The 23,472-nt window shown below is 46.1% G+C and overlaps 1 protein-coding gene across 1 annotated transcript; it reads right to left on the minus strand.

Annotated features, from left to right (window-relative positions):
* Positions 1-4,559: 4,559 nt before the first annotated feature.
* On the minus strand, positions 4,560-22,228 carry LOC144480048 (uncharacterized). Its single transcript, XM_078199210.1, has 5 exons — positions 21,649-22,228; positions 17,285-17,402; positions 15,938-16,059; positions 11,163-11,280; positions 4,560-5,325 (listed from the first exon to the last, which is right to left on the minus strand). Exons 2-5 carry the CDS (start codon positions 17,390-17,392, stop codon positions 5,308-5,310), a joined length of 366 nt encoding a protein of 121 aa, XP_078055336.1. The 5' UTR covers positions 17,393-17,402; positions 21,649-22,228; the 3' UTR covers positions 4,560-5,307.
* Positions 22,229-23,472: the final 1,244 nt, after the last annotated feature.

Genomic DNA, 23,472 nt, shown 5'->3' on the forward strand with positions numbered 1-23,472 from the left:
GATGATGACCCCTGCTGGTCGTCTGCGGTTGGTGCCGACCAAAATGGCTGCGCCCATGGATCGCACGTGGTCGGTGGCGCTAAAAGTGGCGGCCCCTGCAGGTCGCACGTGTCTTGCGTCTCCGTCGTCAGGAATGGTGGCGCTCTGGAATCGCACGTGGTGGAAGACCTCGAAGACGCTGGAGACAAGGAGACAGGCTCAGGAGAATCACACGCCACGCTGCTATGTTTGGAGAGTGGTTTGGTCCTGCAGACTTTGGCATAATGCCCTTTCTTTCCACACGCGGAGCACAATACCGTTCTAGCTGGACATCGCTGCCGAGGGTGTTTCGCCAATCCACAGAAGTAACACCGCGGGCCTCCTGGAGCTGCCGCCGTCATCAGGTCCGAGGTTGGAAACACAATCGCGCAGTTTTTCGGAGCCGCTGAATAAAGTTGAGTCGGTGGCTGTTCTTGCCACGATGTTCCCACGTGGTCGGTGAGGTACGTTTCTAGACTTCTGGAGGCCGTTTCCATAGCGTCAGCCAATTCTACTGTCTTAGCGAGGTCTAGATTACCTTGCTCTAGCAGCCGAAGGCGAATATACGACGAGCCGATTCCCGCCACGAACGCATCGCGGATCAAGTCGTTCGTATACTGGGCCGCCGACACTGGCTTGCAGTTGCAGGCTCTGGCTAGCTGCTGGAGTTCACACAGGTACTGTTCTGTCGTTTCGCCGGGCTGCCGCCGTCGAGTGGCTAGAAGGTGTCGAGCATGGATCTCGTTTGGCAGTTTGTTGTACCGTTTCTTAAGTAGTTCGATGGCCCCTATGTAGTCATGGGCATCGCGGATTGATAAGTATGCGGTGTCGCTTACCCTCGCGTGGAGGACCCGCAGTCTATCGGCGTCGTTTTGAATGGCTGTTGAGGCATCGATGTAGTCTTGAAAACACTTTAACCAATGGTCGAAAGTGTTCGACGCTCCTGCCGCACGTGGATCTAAGGTAAGCCGCTCGGGTTTCAACATTTGCTCCATGGTTTTTTTTTTCAAAATTTTGTTCGTAATAAAATTGATGCGCGATTAAATCACTCGGGAGGCTAGATTGTACCCGGGAAATAAAGGCTTTTATTCCTAATAAGAATGGAGCACACTATATACAATACAATCCCAGACTAAAGGGTCACCAGGCAGTGCAGTGACCTTTATACTTCCCCAGGTAGGCGGAGCCAACTGGAGTGTACCACAGAACAATATCAACAGGTAGAACAGCCCAACCCTAACACCAACAGTAATTACAGTAACATATCTACAAACACCCATAGTGCTGACCATCCATGGCTCAGCACTCCTGGTGGTAACCAACTATGGTTCACCACATTCACCCCTCCTTTAAAACAAAGGCCGGCGGGGCAAAGAAAAGTGTGGCAGGAAGATTCAAGGACAATCAAAGAAACATTTAAACATGGTTTAAACAAGCATTGTTTTATACTTTCTGGATGTCCCATGATCATATTATAAAGTAGTTGTGTTCTATGTTATGAATCAAGCACTGCGAGGAGTTGTTTTTTTTTTGTTTTTGAATGTATTTCTTATCAATAAAAAATTTGGTGTGGCACGAGCAAATTTTTATTCTGAAAGTGCGGCCCAGTGAAAAAAGTTTGGGAACCACTGCTCTACACCCTAGCTAAGACTGTAACACTACATTCTGCACTCTCTCCTTTCCTTCTCTATGAACGGTATGCTTTGTCTGTATAGCACACAAGAAACAATATTTTTCACTGTAGGCTGATACATGTGGCAATAATAAATCAAATCATTCACACATACACATGCCCACACACACACACACACACCATGCACGCACACACATTCGCGCACACACATACTTTCCAGCTTGCAACAATTCATTCATATCCCTGTTGACATTGGCAGACCGGAAAATCCCTGCCCGAAGATTGAGAAATGATGAGAGGCCAGTGACAGCCTAAAGTTAAATATTGCGCGGAAAATCTTCAAGCGAAGGAATAATAACTTTGTTAGAAAAATACATTTTAAAATCGACTGCAGCCATTTGGATGGATTTTTATTTCATTCCCCGCTGAGATTAAGAGGAAAATTAAAGCCAGTCAAATAAACAAGTTCTTTGATCAGAATGGGCTGTTAGTGATTTAACTCTTTCTCTCTCACTGTGAGACACTGTGCTGACTCCTACAGAGCGCTCAGACTCTCCACTGCTTTTTCAAAATAATGCATCTTCCTTACAACCTAGGTACAGTTTTGAAATAGATTGTTTAATCTGAGTAAGTTCATTTGATAAGGCTTAATTAGTAAAGCACTATACTGTTGGGTTCTAGAAACTTCCAGTATGTTATAAAGCAGGCAATTAAAAGTTGGAATAAATGCCATGGAATCATGCAGCCCGGATATAAGCTACCCCGTAGAAACCCTACAGTGCAGAAAGAGACCATTCGGCCCATCGAGTCTGCACCGACAACAATCCCACCCAGGCCCTATCCCCGTATCCCTAGATATTTACCTGCTAATCCCTCTAACCCTCATATTTACCCACTAATCCCTCTAATCTACGCATCCCGGGACACTAAGGAGCAATTTAGCTTGGCCAATCAACCTAACCCGCACATCTTTGGACTGTGGGAGGAAACTGGAGCAACCCGGAGGAAACCCACACATCCATTCATGCCCAGGCTAATCTTGGAAGAGCCCGAGGGTGCAAGGTTGGAACCCCGTTTGGTTAAGAGGGGAGTTTGGCAGCGCTGTACCATAACACACGCTGATGGCTTCATAAAAAGGGAAAGACTTGGAGGAGGGAAAAGCACCTCATACTAACTGTGATGGTGATAGAATACACACAGAAGTAATTCTGCTCCAACTGCACAGCCCATTAGCAGCAGGGGCGATGCTGTGAATTGCGGAGAGCCAATCAAAGCTCCGTTGACCTCGGTGAGAATGGGAGATCCCAGCAGCAGTTGGGCTGTAAAATCCCGCCCCATGTTTTGTGTAACGGACTCAGTTCATTTAGAGATTTCAAGGCTGGCATCATATTACTAGAGAGAGGGTTTTATTTTTCATTCATTCGTGGGACATGGGCGTCGCTGGCTGGCCAGCATTTATTACCCATCCCTAGTTGCCCTTGAGAAGGTGGTGGTGAGCTGCCGCCTTGAATCGTTGCAGTCCACGTGCTGTGGGTTGACCCACAATGCCGTTAAGGAGGGAACTCCAAGATTTTGACTCCAGCAACTGTGAAGGAATGGTCGATGTATTTCAAAGCCAGGACGGTGAGTGACTTGGAGGGGAACTTGCAGGTGGTGGTGTTTCCATGTATCTGCTGCCCTTGTCCTTCCAGATGGAAGTGGTCGTGGGTTTGGAAGGTGCTGTCCAAGGATCTTTGGTGAATTGCTGCAGTGCATCTTGTAAATAGTACACACTGCTGCTACTGAGCGTTGGTGGTGGAGGGAGTGGATGCTTGTAGATGTGGTGTCAATCAAGCGGGGCTGCTTTGTCGTGGATGGTGTCAAGTTTCTTGACTGTTGTTGGAGCTGCACCCATCCAGGCAAGTGGGGAGTATCCCATCACACTCCTGACTTGTGCTTTGTAGATGGTGGACAGGCTTTGGGGAGTCGGGAGGTGAGTTACTCACCACAGTCTCCCTAGCTTCTGACCCGCTCTTGTAGCCACTGTGTTTATGGGGCGAGTCCAGTTGAGTTCCCTAGGATGGTCCCAGGTATGGCGCGATTCTCAGGGGGCTTGACAGGGTAGATGCTGAGAGGTTGTTTCCCCTTGCGGGACAGTCTAGGACCAGATGATATAATCTCAAAGTAAAGGGGTCACCCATTTAAGACGGAGATGAGGAGGAATTTCTTCTCTCAGAGGGTAGTGAATCTGTGGAATTCTTTACCAGAGAGGGTCATTGAGGCTGGGTCGGCGGGTGGGATTTTATGGCCTCACTCGTCCCGAACCGTAAAATCCTGCCTGAGGTCAACGGACCTTTCCATGGTCCGCCCCTCACCCACTCCGATTCCCCTTGCTGAGATAGACAGATTTTTAATCAGTAAGGGAATCAAGGGTTATGGGGATAAGGCGCAAAAGTGAAATTGAGGATGACCATATCAGATCAGCCATGATATCCTTGAATGGTGGAGCAGACTCGATGGGCCAAACAACCTACTTCTGCTCCTCCGCTTAATGATGGTCTTACTATACTCAACTACCTTAACCAACAGTAGTTTTGTTTTTAAGTGTATATTCAGACACACTGCTTTCCCTTTGGTGAATAGTGATGGGGAAGTGGGTGAAGGCTTCCCGCTTGAACCACTTAATGAACGCTCCTTCTGTGGCCAACTTGACGTTGGATTTGAACCCAGAGCCTCTGGTCCAGAGGTAGGGGCGTTACCACAGTGCCACCAAACCTATGTCACCAACAACTGTTTGGAAAGGCCATGGATTAACAAATTGAACCAGCTTCCTAGAACCACCACAATAGTGACCTCAATAATCGATGGGATGCCAAGAGAGATTGGCGAAGGCCAAAGAGACTCAAACACACATTCCAACGCAGCAAGTAGCACAAGGAAAATAATATTTATCTCCTCAGTCCAGACAAAAACACTTTCAGGGGCTCATCATTCCCCGTGTCTGGTACAATAGTTAGTGTCACTAAAAACAGATTAGCTAACCATTCATTTTAATATAACATTTGCTACCTTTCAGACGTCACCACATTTCAAATGTACTTCATTGGCTGTAAAGTCCTTTGTAATATTGCAATACCTTCAGGATTTTGAGGCAATCTTTCTCCCCTCAAAGACACAACATGGCAGGCTATGGAACTATGGAAGCATTATAGCCGGACCTAATCTGCAGTCATATATATGGACATTGTAGAGGAAGTGTTCAGAATGGGAGATGGCTGCCTATCTTCACACATGATTAAAGTGGGACTTCTTTTTCCTTTAAATTCACAATCTTTATAAATAATTGACCGATATAAATAGAATATATAAAGTTCATCACAAATGTACAAACATTTCCTGTAGTTTGGAAATCTCTGGGATAACTAGATTTACAAAGCGATGTGTCTGACATCACGGAATGTATAAATATACCGGTCTTTACACAGATTAATGAGCACCGGCACTTCAGCTAGGAATTAATTAACATCCTTATAATGCAAATTGCTGAAGGTGGTTTTGTTGGAATGTGTCCAATGGATATTAAAAGGTAAATAATTAAAAGGGTCTTTGTAGATTGGCTGTATTTTGTTCTGCAGTCAGATCCATCTCTGATGCCCACTGGTTTCGTTGGATTAGCATTATTCATCTTGATGGAGCTGTGCATGAAAAAAATCCACAAGTTAGTCTTCATTTTTTCATTGCAACCTTTAAGGCCATAACCTTGAATAATCTTAGCCTCCTGAGCACACAGGGGAGGCAGAATCTTCAGACAACGTGGTGAGGAAGGTGGAGGTTGATTTCTGCCAGAAGAGGGCATAGAGTCCCTACATTGCAGAAGGAGGCTATTTGGCCCATCCAGTCTGCACTGACTCTCTGGCAGAGTATCTTATCCAGAGGCTCTCTCACCACCCTATCCTCATAACCCCATGGATTTACCCCGCTAATCCTCCTAACCTACACCTCTTGGGGCTCTAAGGGGCAAATTTACCATGGCCAATCCACCTAACCCGCACATCTTTGGACTGTGGGAGCAAACCGGAGCACCCGGAAGATGTGAGGAAATTTGGGTTCCGGATGTTTGGAAGTCTGTGCCCAACAATGATCGAGAGAATGAACTTCAGCAGAATTACGATATTACTTTAAGTCAGAGCTTGACAGTAGGGCAAACTGGGAAGACAAATTTACAACATGAACTTGCTTTTCTTTGGTGCCTTGACTGTTAGAACAAAGTTCGAAAGAACTTCAGAGAAGCGTTCATTGGACAAACCTAAGGTGTGAGGACAAACAACGTGGTGTTGCAATGCTCAGCGTAGCCAATAAGTTGGGGTTTTAAGAAAAGACTTTAAGGAAGTAGCAGAAGCGAAAAAACAGTATGCTGTCAGGAGCAATTCAAGAGAGTGAAGCCTGGATGGCTGAATATGGGATGGAAGGGGAGATAGAGCTGGAAGAAAGGGGAAAGTTCACTCTGGGTGTAGAAAGTCTTCAGAGGCAGAAGTCCCTTCACCAAAATCCCTTTATTTACAAACTCTAACAGAATACACAGAGTGCCAGTAGTTAACCGTCTACCTCGGGGGTGTCAGAGGAACTGACACTCCCCATTAAGTACAAGGCAAAGACTCCCTGATTGGCCCTTCAATTTGGATCCTTAATCAGGGAGTTCATACTCCAATTGGCCAACCTCAATGGTCTGACTGAAGTCATTACACTGGAGAAGATTACAAAGTTAGAGAGGGGGAGACCGTGAATGATCTTGAATATGAAGGTGAGAACTTTTCATTTGAGTCTTTGGAGGAACCAGTGTAGATCGGGAAGCAGGACAGGCAATGGGCAATTATAGGACAAGCGTCACAAGGATTTATTTGAGAAGAGAATGATCAGAATGGGGACACAGTATGGGTTGAATGTGTTCGAGACAAGTAATATTGGGAAAAGCTTTCCTTCCAGTTGGATAATCTAAGAGTATTCCTTCTCACCATCCATTTCCTAAAAGGTTCAATCTGAATTGAAGAGGGTTTTATTCCCATTCCCACTCGTTTTGACAAGACAGTGAAAGCTGCTTGGGCAAAAACCAAATTGTTATCACGTGAAGTGACATTCAGATCCAACAAACAGACAAAGACTAAACTGGGAGAGGTGGCGATGAACCAGACTCCCTGTTCACTATCAAATGGTCCACGCACAGGCAGGAGACAAGAATTCAAAAACAAACTGAACTGGCTCAAACTGGACTGTGAGGATTCTTTGTGCAGTGTTCCTGACCTTGGTCACGTCACCAGAACATGACGAAGACTATTTAGAAATGAAGCAGACCGTTTCAGAGTGCAGGTAACTCCAGTAACGCTCCAGTGGACAGGGCCAAAGGGACAAGATCACCCTTCAACACAAACCAATCACAATTTCCCTTTAGAAGAATCATAGAATCCCTATAGTGCAGAAAGAGGCCAATTGGCCTATCGAGTCTGCATCGACTATCCAAAAGAGCATCCTACCCAGGTCCTATCCCTGTATGTCCCCACATATTTACCCCACTAATCCCCCTAACTCACACATCCTGGGACACTAAGGGGCAGTTTAGCACATCTTTGGACTGTGGGAGGAAATCGGAGCACCCGGAGGAACAGACACGGGGAGAATGTGCAAACTCCACACAGACAGTCATTCAAGGCCGGAATTGAACCCAGGTCCTTGATGTTGTGAGGCAGCAGCGCTAAGCACTGTGCCACTGTGTCGATAAACACTTTCTTTCCAAGTTACTTCCTGACTGCAGCCAGCAAGTCCCATTCACCCATCATCCCTGTGCTCACCGACCTGCACGGACTCCCGACCCATCAACTTCTTAAATATCTTAAAAATCTTAAAATTCTCATCCTCGGATTCAACTCCTGCATGGCCTCATTCCTCTCTATGTATGGAGCTACCTTCAGCCCCACAATCCGCCAAGATCTCTGACCTCCTCTGATTCAGTACCTCTTGAGCATCTCAGATTTCCTTCCCACCACCACTGGTGGCTTTATCTAAGCTTCTCAGATTCTAAACCTCTTTCACTTCCTTTAAGAGGCTCCTTAAAACCAACCTCTTTGCCAAAACATTTACTTACCTGGCCTAATATCTCTTTCTGGTTCGATGGTCTATTTAAACATAGAAACATAGAAGAAAGGAGCAGGAGGAGGCCATTCGGCCCTTCGAGCCTGCTCCACCATTCATCACGATCATGGCTGATCGTCCAACTCAATAGCCTAATCCTGCTCTCTCCCCATAACCTTTGATCCCATTCGCCCCAAGTGCTGTATCCAGTCGCTCTTGAATACATTCGATGTTTTGGTATCAGCTACTTCCTGTGGTAATGAATTCCACAGGCTCACCACTTTTTGGGTGAAGAAATGTCTCCTTACCTCCGTCCTAAATGGTCTGCCCTGAATCCTCAGACTGTGACCCCTGGTTCTGGACTCCCCCACCATCGGGAACATCCTCCCTGCATCTACCCTGTCTAGTCCTGTTAGAATTTTATAAGTCTCTATGAGATCCCCCCCTCATTCATCTGAACTCCAGTGAAAACAATCCTAACCCAGTCAATCTCTCCTCATACATCAGTCCCGCCATCCCCGGAATCAGCCTGGTAAACCTTCGCTGCACTCCCCCGAGAGCAAGAACATCCTTCCTCAGAAAAGGAGACCAAAACTACACACAATATTCTAGCTGTGGCCTCACCAAGGCCCTGTATAATTGCAACAACACATCCCTGCTCCTGTACTCGAAACCTCTCACAATGAAGGCCAACATGCCATTTGCCTTCTTTACCGCCTGCTGCACCTGCATGCTTACCTTCAGCGACTGGTGCACAAGGACACCCAGGTCCCGCTGCACACTCCCCTCTCCCAATTTACAGCCATTCAGGTAGTAATCTCCCTTCTTGCTTTGGTTTCCAAAGTGAATAACCTCACATTTATCCAAATTATACTGCATCTGCCATTGATTTGCCCACTCACCCAACCTGTCCAGATCATTCTGAAGGATCGCTGCATCCTTGTCACAGTTCATCCTTCCACCAACTTGGTATCATCTGCAAACTTTGAGATGTTACATTTTGTTCCCTCATCCAAATCAATATATATTGCGAATAGCTGGGGTCCCAGCACCCTGTGGCACCCCACTAGCTACTGCCTGCCAATTTGAAAAGCACCCATTAATTCGTACTCTCTGTTTCCTCTCTGCCAACCAGTTTTCTATCCATCTCAATACACTTCCCCCAATCCCATGCACTTTAATCTCGCACGATAATCTCTTGTGCGGGACTTTGTCAAACGCTTTCTGAAAGTCCAAATATACCACATCGACTGGCTGCCCCTTGTCAACTCTACTAGTTACATCTTCAAAGAATTCCAACAGATTTGTCAAGCATGATTTCCCCTTCATAAATCCATGCTGACTCTGTCTGATCCTGCCACTGCTTTCTAAACGCTCTGCTATAAAGTCCTTGATAATGGATTCGAGAATTTTCCCCACTACCGATGTTAGGCTTACTGGTCTATAATTCCGTTTTCTCTCTATCTCCCTTTTTGAATATTGGAGTGACATTAGCTACCTTCCAATCTGCAGGGACTGTTCCAGAGTTTATAGAATCCTGGAAGATGACCACCAATGCATCCACTATTTCTAAAGTCACTTCCTTATGTACTCTGGGATGTAGATTATCAGGGCCTGGGGATTTATCTGTCTTCAATCCCAATCAATTTAGATTGATAATCGTTCCTGTGAAGTGCTTTGGGACATCAAGGGTGGAATTTTCCCCTCCCGTCCACCACGGGAATCGTAGAGGGTGGGACACGGATCATGCAAAGATCCATTGACCTCAGGCAGGATTTTCCGGCCTTGGAACAAGCGCGGCCGGAAAACCCCACCCCTCAGGTTTTATATCAATGCAGGTTGTTGTTGCTGGCGGGATTGGCCTTTATCGGTCAGCTAGCACGCCTACGTGCTGGGACAGGCCACTGTTATAATTAACCTTCTCCGGGGGATGGAACCAAAGGTCAAAGTGCAATGGGGCTGACCAACAGACAGCAGCTAAAGGATCACTGTTCGAATCCCAGAATCCAACACCCACATTGGAACATCTGCGCTTCCTCCAGATACACAGGCTTCCTATAAATAGTACGGGGGAAAAATAAATAAACAGAAGGAAAAGCTAAGGGGAATGTAACAAGCCGGGATTGGAGCTTAGACTTTGTGGCAGCATTCTGTTCCTTATCATGTCACTACGGGGATAGAAAACGCACCAACTCCATCTACTGGCCAACATGATGCCTGAACATGATGCTTCACCCTCTTCCAACCTCAGAATCACCCTGGGGTGCAGTCACATCCTGAGAACACCTGCCCAGGGTATAGTCCATCAGCCCTGAGACCGCCCCCCACTATCCCACCCAGAGAACTAGTCAGGCAGATGCAAACAAGCTCAATATTTGATGGTTAGTGTGAAAAGGATTTGCATTTATATAGTGCCTTTCATAACTGTCCCAAAGTGCTTCACAGTCAAACTGAGATAAGTTTGAAGTGCAGCCACTATTGTAGTGTAGGAAACACAGCTGCCAATTATGTGCACAGGAAGATCCCATCAATAGCAATGCGATAATTACGGATTCTCCATTGATTATGCCTTTGCGGACTCTGTGAAAGATTCTATCTAATTGGTCCCACTCCCCTCCCTTTTCCTCGTGGTCCTATTAATTGTTAACATAGAAACATAGAAGAAAGGAGCAGGAGGAGGCCATTCGGCCCTTCGAGCCTGCTCCACCATTCATCATGATCATGACTGATCGTCCAACTCAATAGCCTAATCCTGCTTTCAACCTAATAATCTTTGATCCCATTCACACCAAGTTCTATATCCAGCCGCCTCTTGAATACATTCAATGTTTTGACATCAACTACTTCCTGTGGTAATGAATTCCACAGGCTCACCACTCTTTGGGTGAAGAAATGTCTCCTCATCTCCATCTTAAATGGTCTACCCCAAATCCTCAAACTTTGACCCCCTGGTTCTGGACACCCCCAACATCGGGAACATCCTTCCTGCATCTACCCTGTCTAGTCCCGTTAGAATTTTATAAGTCTCTATGAGATCCCCCCCTCATTTGTCTGAACTCCAGCGAAAACAATCCTAACCTCGTCAACCTCTCCTCATACATCAATCCCGCCACCCGGAATCAGCCTGGAAAACCTTTAAGTATTTATTCAATTGCCCTTTGTAAATTTACTGATGAATCTGCTCCCACTGTCCTTTCAGACAACGTATTCCAGATTGCAACAACTCGCTGCATAAAAAAAACATTCTTATCACCTCTTGGTTATCTAAACCCGCCTGCCCTCAAACCCTCAATTCTCTCCTTATTTCCCTTCATCAAAACCCAGCCCGTCACAAGGAGCATTTGCTCAATAGATTGTTAACAGAATATACAGTCTGATGTTTTGCTACATTTCTCCTGTTGTCACTTACCCATCTTTGTACTTTGTGGATGAGGTCACATATCCTACTGACCATCTTCAACCCATTGTCGGAGAATTCCTGGCAGAAGGTGTTCTCGATGTATTCGTAATATTTTATAATCACTTCCCTGAATGTGAAAGTTGACACATCACCCATTAGTTCATGTAAGACAAGTTGTTCGGCGTGGAGGGTGTGAGTGGGGATGTGAGTGGGCGGGGGGGGGAGGGGGGGGGGGGGGGGGCGGGTGGGGGTGGGGGGGGTGGTGGTATGCAAGTGGTGATTTGGTTTCTTCATCTTTAGTGGGGAAACGCAGTGATTTGATTTGATTTATTATTGTCACATGTATTAGCATACAGTGAAAAGTATTGTTTCTAGCGCGCTATATAGACAAAGCATACTGTTCATAGAGAAGGAGACGAGAGAGTGCAGAATGTAGTGTTACAGCCATAGCTAGGGTGTAGAGAAAGATCAACTCAATGTAAGGTAAGTCCATTCAAAAGTCTGTCAGCAGCAGGGAAGAAGGTGTTCTTGAATCGGTTGGTACGTGACCTCAGACTTTTGTATCTTTTTCCTGACGGAAGAAGGTGGAAGAGAGAATGTCCGGGGTGCATGGGGCCCTTTTTTATGCTGGCTGCTTTGCTGAGGCAGTGGGAAGTGTAGACAGAGTCAATGGATGAGAGGCTGGTTTGCGTGATGGATTGGGCTACGTTCACGACCTTTTGTAGTTCCTTGCAGTGAACCCTCAATCCAGGGGGAGCTACATTCTAAAGTTGGGGGTCCTCGTCAATAAATCACAATAAGCTAGCAAGCAAGTTCAGCTTGTAATTGGGAAGGCAAATGAAATGTTGGCCTTTATTTCAAAGGGAGTGGAGTGTAAAAATAGGGAAGTCTTGCTAACGCTACGAAGCACCAGTTAGCCCACATCTGGAATACTGTGAACGGTTTTGGTTCCCTGATCTAAAGAGACATACTGGTATTGGAGGCAGTCCAGAGAAGGTTCACTCGGTTGATCCTGGATATGGAGAAATTTTCTTATGAGGAGAGGTTGAGAAGTTTGGTCCTGCATTCATTGGAGCTTAGAAGAATGAGAGGCTACTTTGTTGAGACATATAAGGCCAGAATTTTACCGTCCCACCCAATCGGAGCGGGTGAGGGGCGGACCATGGAAAGGTCTGTTAACCTCGGGCATGGCAGTTTCAGGACGAGAAAGGCCATAAAATCCCACCCTTATAGGATTCTCAGGGGGCTTGACAAGGTTAAGAGGGTGTGGGAGGGTCCAGGACCAGAGGGTATAATCAGGGAGTATAAGGAGGTCACTCATTGAAGACAGAGATGAGGAGGAATTTCTTCTCTCAGAGAGGAGTGAATCTGTGGAATTCTTTACCGCAGAGGGCTGTAGAGGCTGGGTCGTTAAGTATGTTCAAACTGAGATAAACAGATTTTCAATCAGTAAGGGAATCGAGGATTATGGGGTTAAGGTGGGAAAGTGGAGTTAAGGATTATTTTACCAGATCAGCCATAATCTCACTGAATGGCAGAGTAGACTCGATGGGCCGAATGGCCTATTTCTGCTCCTATGCCTTTTGGTCTTGTGCTCTAAAAGTGAGGGGCTGAAAGAAGGACAAAAATGCTGGAAAAACTCAGCACCGCGCTGCCTTCCAACATTTCACTGCGTGAATTTATCTCCAATAATCTGTCAATATCTCGCATTGCTGATACCAACTGATCACAAGGTTCTGATTTGAGGAATATCGCCCAGTGAGGAAGCAGGCTGAAAACTGTAATTCTCAATCCTCTCGGCAAATTCACTTCTAATTTCTTCAGTGCCTTTATCCAAACCTCTGCTGCCCATTTACCGTAACTGGCACCAAGTCTCACTCACCCATCTTCTCCCGTGTGTTCACTGATCCACACTAACCTCGCTGTCTGGCAACTCTACAATCTTAAAATACCTTCCTCCTCTTCATATCACCCCTCCGTTCCTCTGTACCCTCCTCGTGCCTCACAACCTTCCAAGATCTCGACACTCCAACAATGGTTCTTGCGTGTTACCAAATTTAATTTCTCCGCCATTGGTGAAAGCACCTTCAGGCGCAGAGGCTCCAAGCGCTGGAATCCCCTCCCCAAACCTCTTCACCTCTCTCTCCTCCTTTAAAACCTACCTCTCGAACCAAACTCTGGCCATCTATCCTAACATCTCCTCAAGTGCCCTGGAGTCAAACCTGTCTGATAATCGCCAGGTAAGTTTGACGGGAAATGTTAATTTTGTTGACTTGGTTAAAGGGATTAATAAATATAAGTTGTTACTGTTGAAAGCAAGGAAACTCCTCCACAGGTAACTGAGAATTACATAGAAAATTAAAGCCCAGAAAAAGGTCATTTGGCCCAATGAATCTGTGCTGGTATCCTCTACACAAGCCTCCTTCCATTCCATATACCACATCTTCAGAATATTTTTCTATTCCCTTTTCTCTCACGTACCTGTCTAGTTTTCGTTTGAAAATACCAAAGCTATTTGCCTTAAATACTGAACCAGGAAGAAAAACAGAGCAACTGGGGAAGGACATAAGCTCAAGCTTGGAGTTAGCTGGGATGTGAAGATTTCCTGGGGGCAGAGTTTGGGCCAGTCAGCCCCTCAAGCTTGTTCCACTACACAAGAGGAGGCGGTGGCCTAGTGGTATTATCGCTAGACTATTAATCCAGAAACTCAGCTAAAGTTCTGGGGACCTGGGTTCAAATCCCGCCACGGCAGATGGTGGAATTTGAATTCAATAAGGAAAAATATCTGGAATTAAGAATCGATTGATGACCATGAAACCATTGTCGATTGTCGGAAAAAGCCACTTACTTCACTAATGTCCTTTAGGGAAGGAAATCTGCCGTCCTTACCTGGTCTGGGCACTGATCTCAGAGATCAGTGCTGGGTCCACTGTTATTTGTCATTTATATTAATGATTTGGATGAGAATATAGGAGGCATGGTTAGTAAGTTTGCAGATGACACTAAGATTGGTGGCATAGTGGACAGTGAAGAAAGTTATCTCCAATTGCAACGGGATCTTGATCAATTGGGCCAGTGGGCTGACAAATGGCAGATGGAGTTTAATTTAGACAAATGCGAGGTGATGCATTTTGGTAGATTGAATCAGGGCAGGACTTACTCAGTTAATGATAGGGTGTTGGGGAGAATTAAAGAACAAAGAGATCTAGGGGTACATGTTCATAGCTCCTTGAAAGTGGAGTCACAGGTGGACAGAGTGGTGAAGAAAGCATTTGGCATGCTTAGTTTCATAGGTCAGAACATTGAATACAGGAGTTGGAATGTCTTGTTGAAGTTGTACAAAACATTGGTAAGGCCACACTTGGAATATTGTGTGCAATTCTGGTCACCCTATTATAGAAAGGATATTATTAAATAAACTAGATATAAACTAGAAAGAGTGCAGAAAAGATTTACTAGGATGCTACCGGGACTTGATGGATTGAGTTATAAGGAGAGGCTGGATAGACTGGGACTTTTTTCTCTGCAGTGTAGGAGGCTGAGGGGTGATCTTATAGAGGTCTATAAAATAATGAGGGGCATTGATCAGCTAGATAGTCAATATCTTTCCCCAAAGGTAGGGGAGTCTAAAACTAGAGGGCATAGGTTTAAGGTGAGAGGGGAGAGATACAAAAGTGTCCAGAGGGGCAATTCTTTCTCACAGAGGGTAGTGAGTGTCTGGAACGAGCTGCCAGAGGTAGTAGTAGAGGCGGGTACAATTTTGTCTTTTAAAAAGCATTTAGATAGTTACATGGGTACGGTGGGTATAGAGGGATATGGGCCAAATGCGGGCAATTGGGATTAGCTTAGGGGTTTTAAAAAATAATGGGTGGCATGGACAAGTTGGGCTGAAGGGCCTGTTTCCATGCTGTAAACCCCTATGACTCGATGTGACTCCAGAGCCACAGCAGTGATAGATAGGTTCTTGACTAATAAGGGGATCAGGGGTTATGGGGAAAAGGCAGGAGAATGGGGATGAGAAAAATATCAGCCATGATTGAATGGTGGAGTAGACTCGATGGGTGGAATGGCCTAATTCTGCTCCTATGTCTTATGGTCTTATGTGGTTGACTCCCAACTGCTCTCCAAGGGCAACTAGGGATGGGCAATAAATGCTGGCCAGCCAGTGACACCCATATCCCAGGAGCGGCATGGTGGCACAGAGGTTAGCACTGCTGTCTCACAGCACCAAGGACCCGGGTTCGATTCCCAGCTTGGGTCATTATCTGTGTGGAGTTCGCACGTTCTCTCCATATCTGCGTGGGTTTCCTCCGGGTGCTCCAATTTTCTCCCACAGTCCAAAGATGAGTGGGTTCGGTTGATTGGTCATGCTAAATTGCCCCTTAGTGTCAGGGGGATTAGCAGGATAAATACAGAGGTATACAGGGATAGGGCCTGGGTGGGATTGTTGTCAGTGCAGCCTCGATGGGCCAAATGGCCTCCTTCTGCACTGTAGGGATTCTGTGATTCATTCCATTTTTCAATGATGTCCCACAAATGAGTTTTTAAAAAGTTCAATTGTCGCTGATCTCTGATCTAACCAGAGCTCGCAAAAATCTGTCAACCTCAGTTTTGAAATGAACAATTTATCCAGCATCTATTTGTGGGAGAGAGTTCCAAACTTCTATCGCCCTTTGTCTTGGACAGTATTTCCTCATTTCACTGCTGAAGGACCTGCCGCTAAGTCTTTCAGTGTCAGCGCTGGGCCGTCAGAGGCTCCATGCAGAAAATAAAAACTTGCAAACCTTGAATGTTGAGGGTAGTTCTGCTGAACACCTTCGATTATCTTGGAGAGAGAGTCAGCACCCACGGGATTGGATCCGGTTCTATCCTGAATCCCGGTTTCAGGCCACAGGGGGAGTGAACGCTGAAGATAAAAGGGACAGAGAACGTCAATTCCCCAAGGAGACAGGGTGACTGAAAATACAAAACAGCTGGTGAGGCCACACCTGGAGTACTGTGCACAGTTTTGGTCTCCTTACTTGAGAAAGGATATACTGGCACTGGAGGGGGCGCAGAGGAGATTCACTAGGTTGATTCCGGAGTTGAGAGGGTTGGCTTATGAGGAGAGACTGAGTAGACTGGAATTCAAAAGAATGGGGAGAGATCTTATAGAAACATATAAGATTATGAAGGGGATAGATAAGATAGAAGCAGGGAAGTTGTTTCCACTGGCGGGTGAAACTAGAACGAGGGGGCATAGCCTCAAAATAAGGGGGAGCAGATTTAGGACTGAGTTGAGGAGGAACTTCTTCACACAAAGGGCTGTGAATCTGTGGAATTCCCTGCCCAGTGAAGCAGTTGAAGCTACCTTGTTGAATGTTTTTAAGGCAAGGATCGATACATTTTTGAACAGTAAAGGAATTAAGTGTTATGGTGAGCGGGCGGGTAAGTGGAGCTGAGTCCACAAAAAGATCAGCCATGATCTTATTGAATGGCGGAGCAGGCTCGAGGGGCCAGATGGCCTACTCCTGCTCCTAGTTCTTATTAGACTCAGATGGATGGATTTACAGAATTTAAAATTCAAAATACAGCCAATTCGATCTCATTAATAAACATTTGTGTAAATAAATAATCTGTCCCTCACTTCCAAATGCACTTACCATCAAAACAACTCAGAGAATCATAGAATCCCTGCAGTGCAGAAAGAGGCCATTTGGCCCATCGAGCCTGCACTGACAACAATCCCACCCAGGCTCTAGCTCCATCACCCCACATATTTACCCTGCTAATCCAATGGCTAATCAACCGAACTCACAGGACTTAAGCATTTACCCAAGTAAATAGTGGAAATGGGTAACTAAATAGCACACTGGATAAAGCATTATCTGGTGTCGTACAAACACCAAACAACAACTTGCATTTTGTGGCAATACGTATCCACGTCGCTTTGGAAAGTTGCCACTGACTGCGCTTCCACTGCTCGTTCAGGCAGTACATTCCAGATCAGAAGAACTGCCCGTGCTCAGAAAAAAACTTCTCATTTCTCTCTATCGTTTTTTTGTCATCTGCCACAAGGAGCATTGGATCTATAAATTGTTAAGGCAACGTAGAGTTTGATGTTTTGTTACTTTTTTTGTGCTGTCACTCACTTGTCCTTGTGCATCATGGATGAAGTCGCATATCCTACTGACCATCACCAATCCATCGTCGGAGAATTCCTGGCTGCAGTTGTTTCTGATGTATTCGTAATATTTCATTATCACTTCCCTGAATTACAGATTACCCGTTAGTTTACATAAGACAAGTTGCTCGGGCTGGAGGGTGGGTGTGAGCTTGTGGTGATATTTATTCTTTGTTGACAATATTGGCATACAGGATAACCCGGTGAACTCTCCGCCCACAGGGAGCTACATTCAGAGTGCAGTGGTGTTATCATAGAATCCCGACAGTGCAGAACGAGACCATTCGGCCCATCGAGTCTGCACCGACCACAATCCCACCCAGTCCCTATCCCGGCAGCCCCTGACACTCAGGGGCAATTTAGCACGGCCAATCCACCTAACCCCGCACATCTTCGGAGTGTGGGAGGAAACCAGAGCACCCGGAGGAACCCCACGCAGACACGGGGGGGAATGTGCAAACTCCACACAAACTCCAAGCCAGGAATCGAACCCGGATCCCTGGCAACTGTGAGGCAACAGTGCTAACCCCTGTGCCACTGTGACGCCCATGTTATGACCACAGCAGATGTTAATAACTAAGTAAATCGTATACCAGAGAGAAACTTGGCTTACGGATCACAGCTTTTTTTTGTATTCCAAAAACAAGAAGAAAACATACTGATCTCAGCTGCAAGAAGTCCAGTGACACTTTCAGGATTTTATAAATTATATGCAAAGGATTGAGTAAAAATAGAAAAGAAAACTTAAACATTCAAGATTACAGTTATATAGTTATAATGAGTCTTACAAAACATTCCCCCTCCCCCCAAAAAGGCTCCCTATTTGGTCGGGCCCACATGCTTATTTATTAGTGTCACAAGTAGGCTTACAGTAACACTGCAATGAAGTTACTATGAAAACCCCCGAGTCACCACACTCCGGCGTCTGTTCTGGTACACCGGGGAAGAATTTAGCATGGCCGATGCACCTAACCAGCACGTCTTTCAGACTGTGGGAGGAAACCAGAGCACCCAGAGGAAACCCACGCCGACACGGGGAGAACATGCAGACTCCACACAGACAGCGGTCCAAGCTGGGAATTGAACCCGGGTCTCTGGCGCTGTGAGGTAGCAGTGCTAACCACTGTACCACTGTTAACACATTCTCTCATAGGTGTTTAACTTTAAAATGCAGTAATATTACCCAAGCCAAAACCGCTGCCGCTTTAATAAAAGGTTTACCATTCAACCTCCTAAACTACCTTTCACTCTACCGTGGGAATCCAAGAAACTTCAGACCAAGACAGCCTCGGTCTTCCCTGACTTGACTGGATGGCAGATTCAAACTGCACCGTCTCCCATTCCCAAGCTGTTTCCAACAGGTCTTCCCCACACATCCAACTACAAATCAGCTCAACAACTCTCCTTGCATATCCTTTTTCACTTTCATCCTCAATTCCATTGTTCTCAGCACTTCTTTGAACTTAACTTGCCCAAAATATAAACGTTTTTCAGGTCTTTTCTATTGCCCTCACTTTTGGGATCAAATAAAATGTAATAACCTTCCCTTGTTTACTTGTGAAATCTTTACAAGCCTTTTATTCCCCATTGAAATTTAACCGCTGAAAAACTAAGTCCATCTCTACCTCCTAATGCAAATTTCTAAAGTTGATTTATTTACTTATAAACCCACTTGACTGCAGCTTCATTACAAATGTGTGCATTTAGCATCTTCACTCCTTTCATCCCTCAACTCTTCCAGACAGGCTGTCTCCATTAACCTTTTCCCAGCTTAATTAAATCATTTACACTTATACACAAACACAGCCGTCTTTACAGAAAAGCACAATATCCCCAAATTTATACATTTTTTTAGAAACATCCATTCTCACAGGGCTCAAAAACAGAACCGCAACACCAGGTACACCAATCGGCTGAAAAAAGAACATAACAGCTGGAAAAACTCAGCACCGCGCTGCCTTCCAACGTGTCACTGCGTGAATCTATCTCCAATTCTCCAATAATTTGCCAATATCTGATGTTGCTGATATCAACTGATCTCGATGTTTTGATTTGAAGAATGTCGCCCAGTGAGGAATCATAGAATCCCTACAGTGTCGAAGAAGCTATTTGGCCCATTGTGTCTGCACTGATTCTCCAACAGAGCATCTTACCCAGGCCCTATCCCTCGCTCTGTCCTCATAGCCCACACCTTTACTCCAATAATCCCCCCTAACCAACACATCTTGGGATACTAAGGGGCAATTTAGCATGGCTAATCCACCTAACACACACATCTTTGGACTGTGGGAGGAAACCGGAGCACAGAGGAAACCCACGCAGACACGGGGAAAACATGCAAACTCCACACAGACAGTGACGTGGGGCCAGAATTGAACCCAGGTCCCCGGCACTGTGAGGTAGCCGTGCCTAGTGGAAGCTGCTCCAAAAACTGTTATTCTCATTCCAGTCATCAAATTCACTTCTAATTTCCTAAGCGCCTTTTTCCAAATCTCTGCTGCCCATAAACCCTAACTGGCACCAAGTCCCATTCACCCATTTCCCCCTCTGTATTGAGAACTCAGTCCACCAATCCCTAGATTGGACCTGGGTTCGATTCCCGGTTTGGGTCACTGTCTGTGTGGAGTTTGCACATTCTCCTCGTGTCTGCGTGGGTTTCCTCCGGGTGCTCCGGTTTCCTCCCACAGTCCAAAGATGTGCGGGTTAGGTTGATTGGCCATGCTAAAATTGCCCTTAGTGCCCTGGGATGCATAGGTTAGAGGGATTAGTGGGTAAATATATGGGGGTAGGGCCTGGGTAGGATTGTGGTCGGTGCAGACTCGATGGGCCGAATGGCCTCTTTCTGTGCTGTAGGGATTCTAAGATTCTAGATCCCATCTCTATCCCTCTCTGAGGCAAAAGTCTGAGATTAAGGCACTCTACTTTCAATCTTGGTTTCATATTTGATCCCAAGTTGAGTTTCCGACCCCATCCCCCCCTCCCCTCCCCTCCCCTCCCCTCCCACCCCATCACCAGGAACACCTGATTCTACCCCCCTCACATCGCCCGGCTTCACTCCTGATTCAGCTCATCCACTGCTGAAACCCTCACCCATGCCAACCTTACCTCTAGACTGGGTCATTCCAATTGGCTGGTCTCCCACCTTCTACCCTCCATGGATTTGAAGTCACCCAAAGTTCTGCTGTCATGTCTTAACTTGTAGAACGTCCCATTCCACTACCACGCCTTTGCTCACCGACCTACACTGGCTTCTGGACAACCTTGATCAAATTCTCATCCTCTTCTTGTCTCCTTTCATGAGTTCATTACTCCCCATCTCCTCAAACTCTATTATCCTTCAAGATATCCATGTTGTCCTCACTTTGCCCTTTAGTGCATCTTCAATTGTAACTGCTCGACTGTTGATGGCTATGCCTGCCCCAGGCTCTGAAATCCCCGTCCCTACACCACTCCTCCCAAATACTGCACTCCTTTAAAACACTTCTTAAGATTATGAGAGGCATGGACAGAGTGGATAGTCAGAAGCTTTTTCCCAGGGTGGAAGAGTCAATTACGAGGGGGCACAGGTTTAAGGTGCGAGGGGCAAGGTTTAAAGGAGATGTACAAGGCAAGTTTCTTTTACACAGAGGGTGGTGGGTGCCTGGAACTCGCTGCCGGGGGAGCTCAAGGGCAATTAGGGATGGGCAACAACTGCTGGCCCAGCCAGCGACCCCACATCTCATGGCACAATAAATAAAACCAGTCTCTTGGGCCTGTTCCACTATTCAGTGAGATCACGGTTGATTTCTGACCTAACTCCAGATACCCGCCTTTGCCCCTTATCCCTTAATGCCATTGTTTAAAGTTTATTTATTTACTAGTGTCACAAGTAAGGCTTATATTAACACCGCAATGAAGTTACTGTGAAGTTCCCCTAGTCGCCATGTTCCAGCACCTGTTCAGGTCAATGTATCCTAACCAGCACGTCTTTCAGACTGTGGGAGGAAACTGGAGCACCCGGAGGAAACCCACGCAGACACGGGGAGAATGTGCAAACTCCACACACACAGTGACCCAAGCCGGGAATCGAACCGGGATCCCTGGCGCTGTGAGGCAGCAGTGCTAACCACTGTGCCACCGTGCCGCTTTGGTTAAAAATCTGACAATCTCAGTTCTAAAATCAACAATTTATCCAACATCCACTGCCACTTGTGGGAGAGAATTCCAAACTTCTATCGCCCTTTGTCTTAAACAGTATTTCCTCATTTCACTGCTGAAGGACCTGCCGCTAATTCTTTCAGTGTCAGCGCTGGGCCGTCAGAGGCTCCATGCAGAAAATAAAAACTTGCAAACCTTGAATGTTGAGGGTAGTTCTGCTGAACACCTTCGATTATCTTGGAGAGAGAGTCAGCACCCACGGGATTGGATCCGGTTCTATCCTGAATCCCGGTTTCAGGCCACAGGGGGAGTGAACGCTGAAGATAAAAGGGACGGAGAACGTCAATTCCCCAAGGAGACAGCACATTAGACTCAGATGGATGGATTTATAGAATTTAAAATTCAAAATACAACCAATTCCTACCTTCGATCTCATTAATAAACATTTGTGTAAATAAATGATCTGTCCCTCACTTCCAAACGCACTCACCCTCAAAACAACTCATAGAATCCCTACAGTGCAGAAAGAGGCCATTCAGCCCATCGAGGCTGCACCGACCACAATCCCACCCAGGGCCTATCCCCATAACCCCAGATATTCACCCTGCTAATCCCCCGATACTAAGGGGCAAATTAGCATGGCCAATCAACCTAGTTCACAGGCATTAAGTATTTACCCAAGTAAACAGTGCAATTAATCGATATTGGATGAATGAAAATAAAAATCTGGAAAAATATCGCCCGTCGTAACTTTCACCCAACAATGAGAGTTACCAACTGTGATTAAATCTATTCCTGGAGGTTTCAACACATGACTTGCCGCCGCACTCCGTCCAATCGTTGGCCAATGTATTCATTCTTGTCAAACAGAAATAGAAAATGCTGGAAAATCTCAGCAGGTCTGACAGCATCTGTGGAGAGAGAATAGAGCCAACGTTTCGAGTCTAGATGACCTTTCATTGGAATTCAGTACCACAAGAAGTAGTTGATGCCAAAACGTTGAATGTACTCAAGAGGCGGCTGGATATAGGACTTGGGGTGAAGGGGATCAAAGGTTATGGGGAGAAAGCAGGATTAGGCTATTGAGTTGGACGATCAGCCATGGTCATGATGAACGGTGTAGCAGGCTCGAAGGGCCGAATGGCCTCCTCCTGCTCCTATCTTCTATGTTTCTATAAGGAGATATTCGGACCTATGAACAATAGCCTGGACAACGGGGTAGATTGCAAGCAGCAGCTTAAAGGAGCGAGAGGTGGGAAGGTTTAGGGAGGGAATTCCAGAGCTCAGGAATGTGTGAGTAATGCACTGGGTTAGACACCGATCTGTCACCCCCAGCAGCTAAGCTCAAAAGTAGCACAGGCAGAAGTGAAGCTGCCTCTGACTCCAGCTGTCCCGTGGCTCCACTTAACTCGGAAGCAAACACTGAAGCAGCACCGAACTCCCACAACCCCGCCCCCTACTGATCATCTCCCCACAGACACCTGAAAGAGCACTAAGAATTCTCACAACACCAGGTTAAAGTCCAACAGGTTTATTTGGTAGCACGAGCTTTTGGAGCGCCACTCCTTCATCAGGTGAGTGAAGAGTTGTGTTCACTCACCTGATGAAGGAGCAGCGCTCCGAAAGCTTATGCTGCCAAATAAACCTGTTGGACTTTAACCTGGTGTTGTGAGACTTCTTACTGTGCTTACCCCAGTCCAACGCTGGCATCTCCACATCATGCCTGAAAGAGGACATGGAAAAACATGAGCATTTTCTGGAGTATTTTGGTGGGACATTATTGGGACGAGCAGAGGCTCAGGCTCAGTGCACAGCACTCAGAGCGGTTCTGGTCCCACTCTGGAGACTTGACTTTAATCCAGGCTGACACTCCAAGGCAGTACCAAAGCAGTGTAGCACAGTCAGAGGTGCCATCCAACCCTTCTGGTGTCAGTCCATCAATAACACCATAACACATAGGAGCAGAAGTAGGCCATTCAACCCATTAAGTCTGCTCCACCATTCCTATAATCCCTACAG

Source organism: Mustelus asterias, chromosome 27, assembly GCF_964213995.1.
Source record: "Mustelus asterias chromosome 27, sMusAst1.hap1.1, whole genome shotgun sequence".
Taxonomy (NCBI): Eukaryota; Metazoa; Chordata; class Chondrichthyes; order Carcharhiniformes; family Triakidae; genus Mustelus; species Mustelus asterias.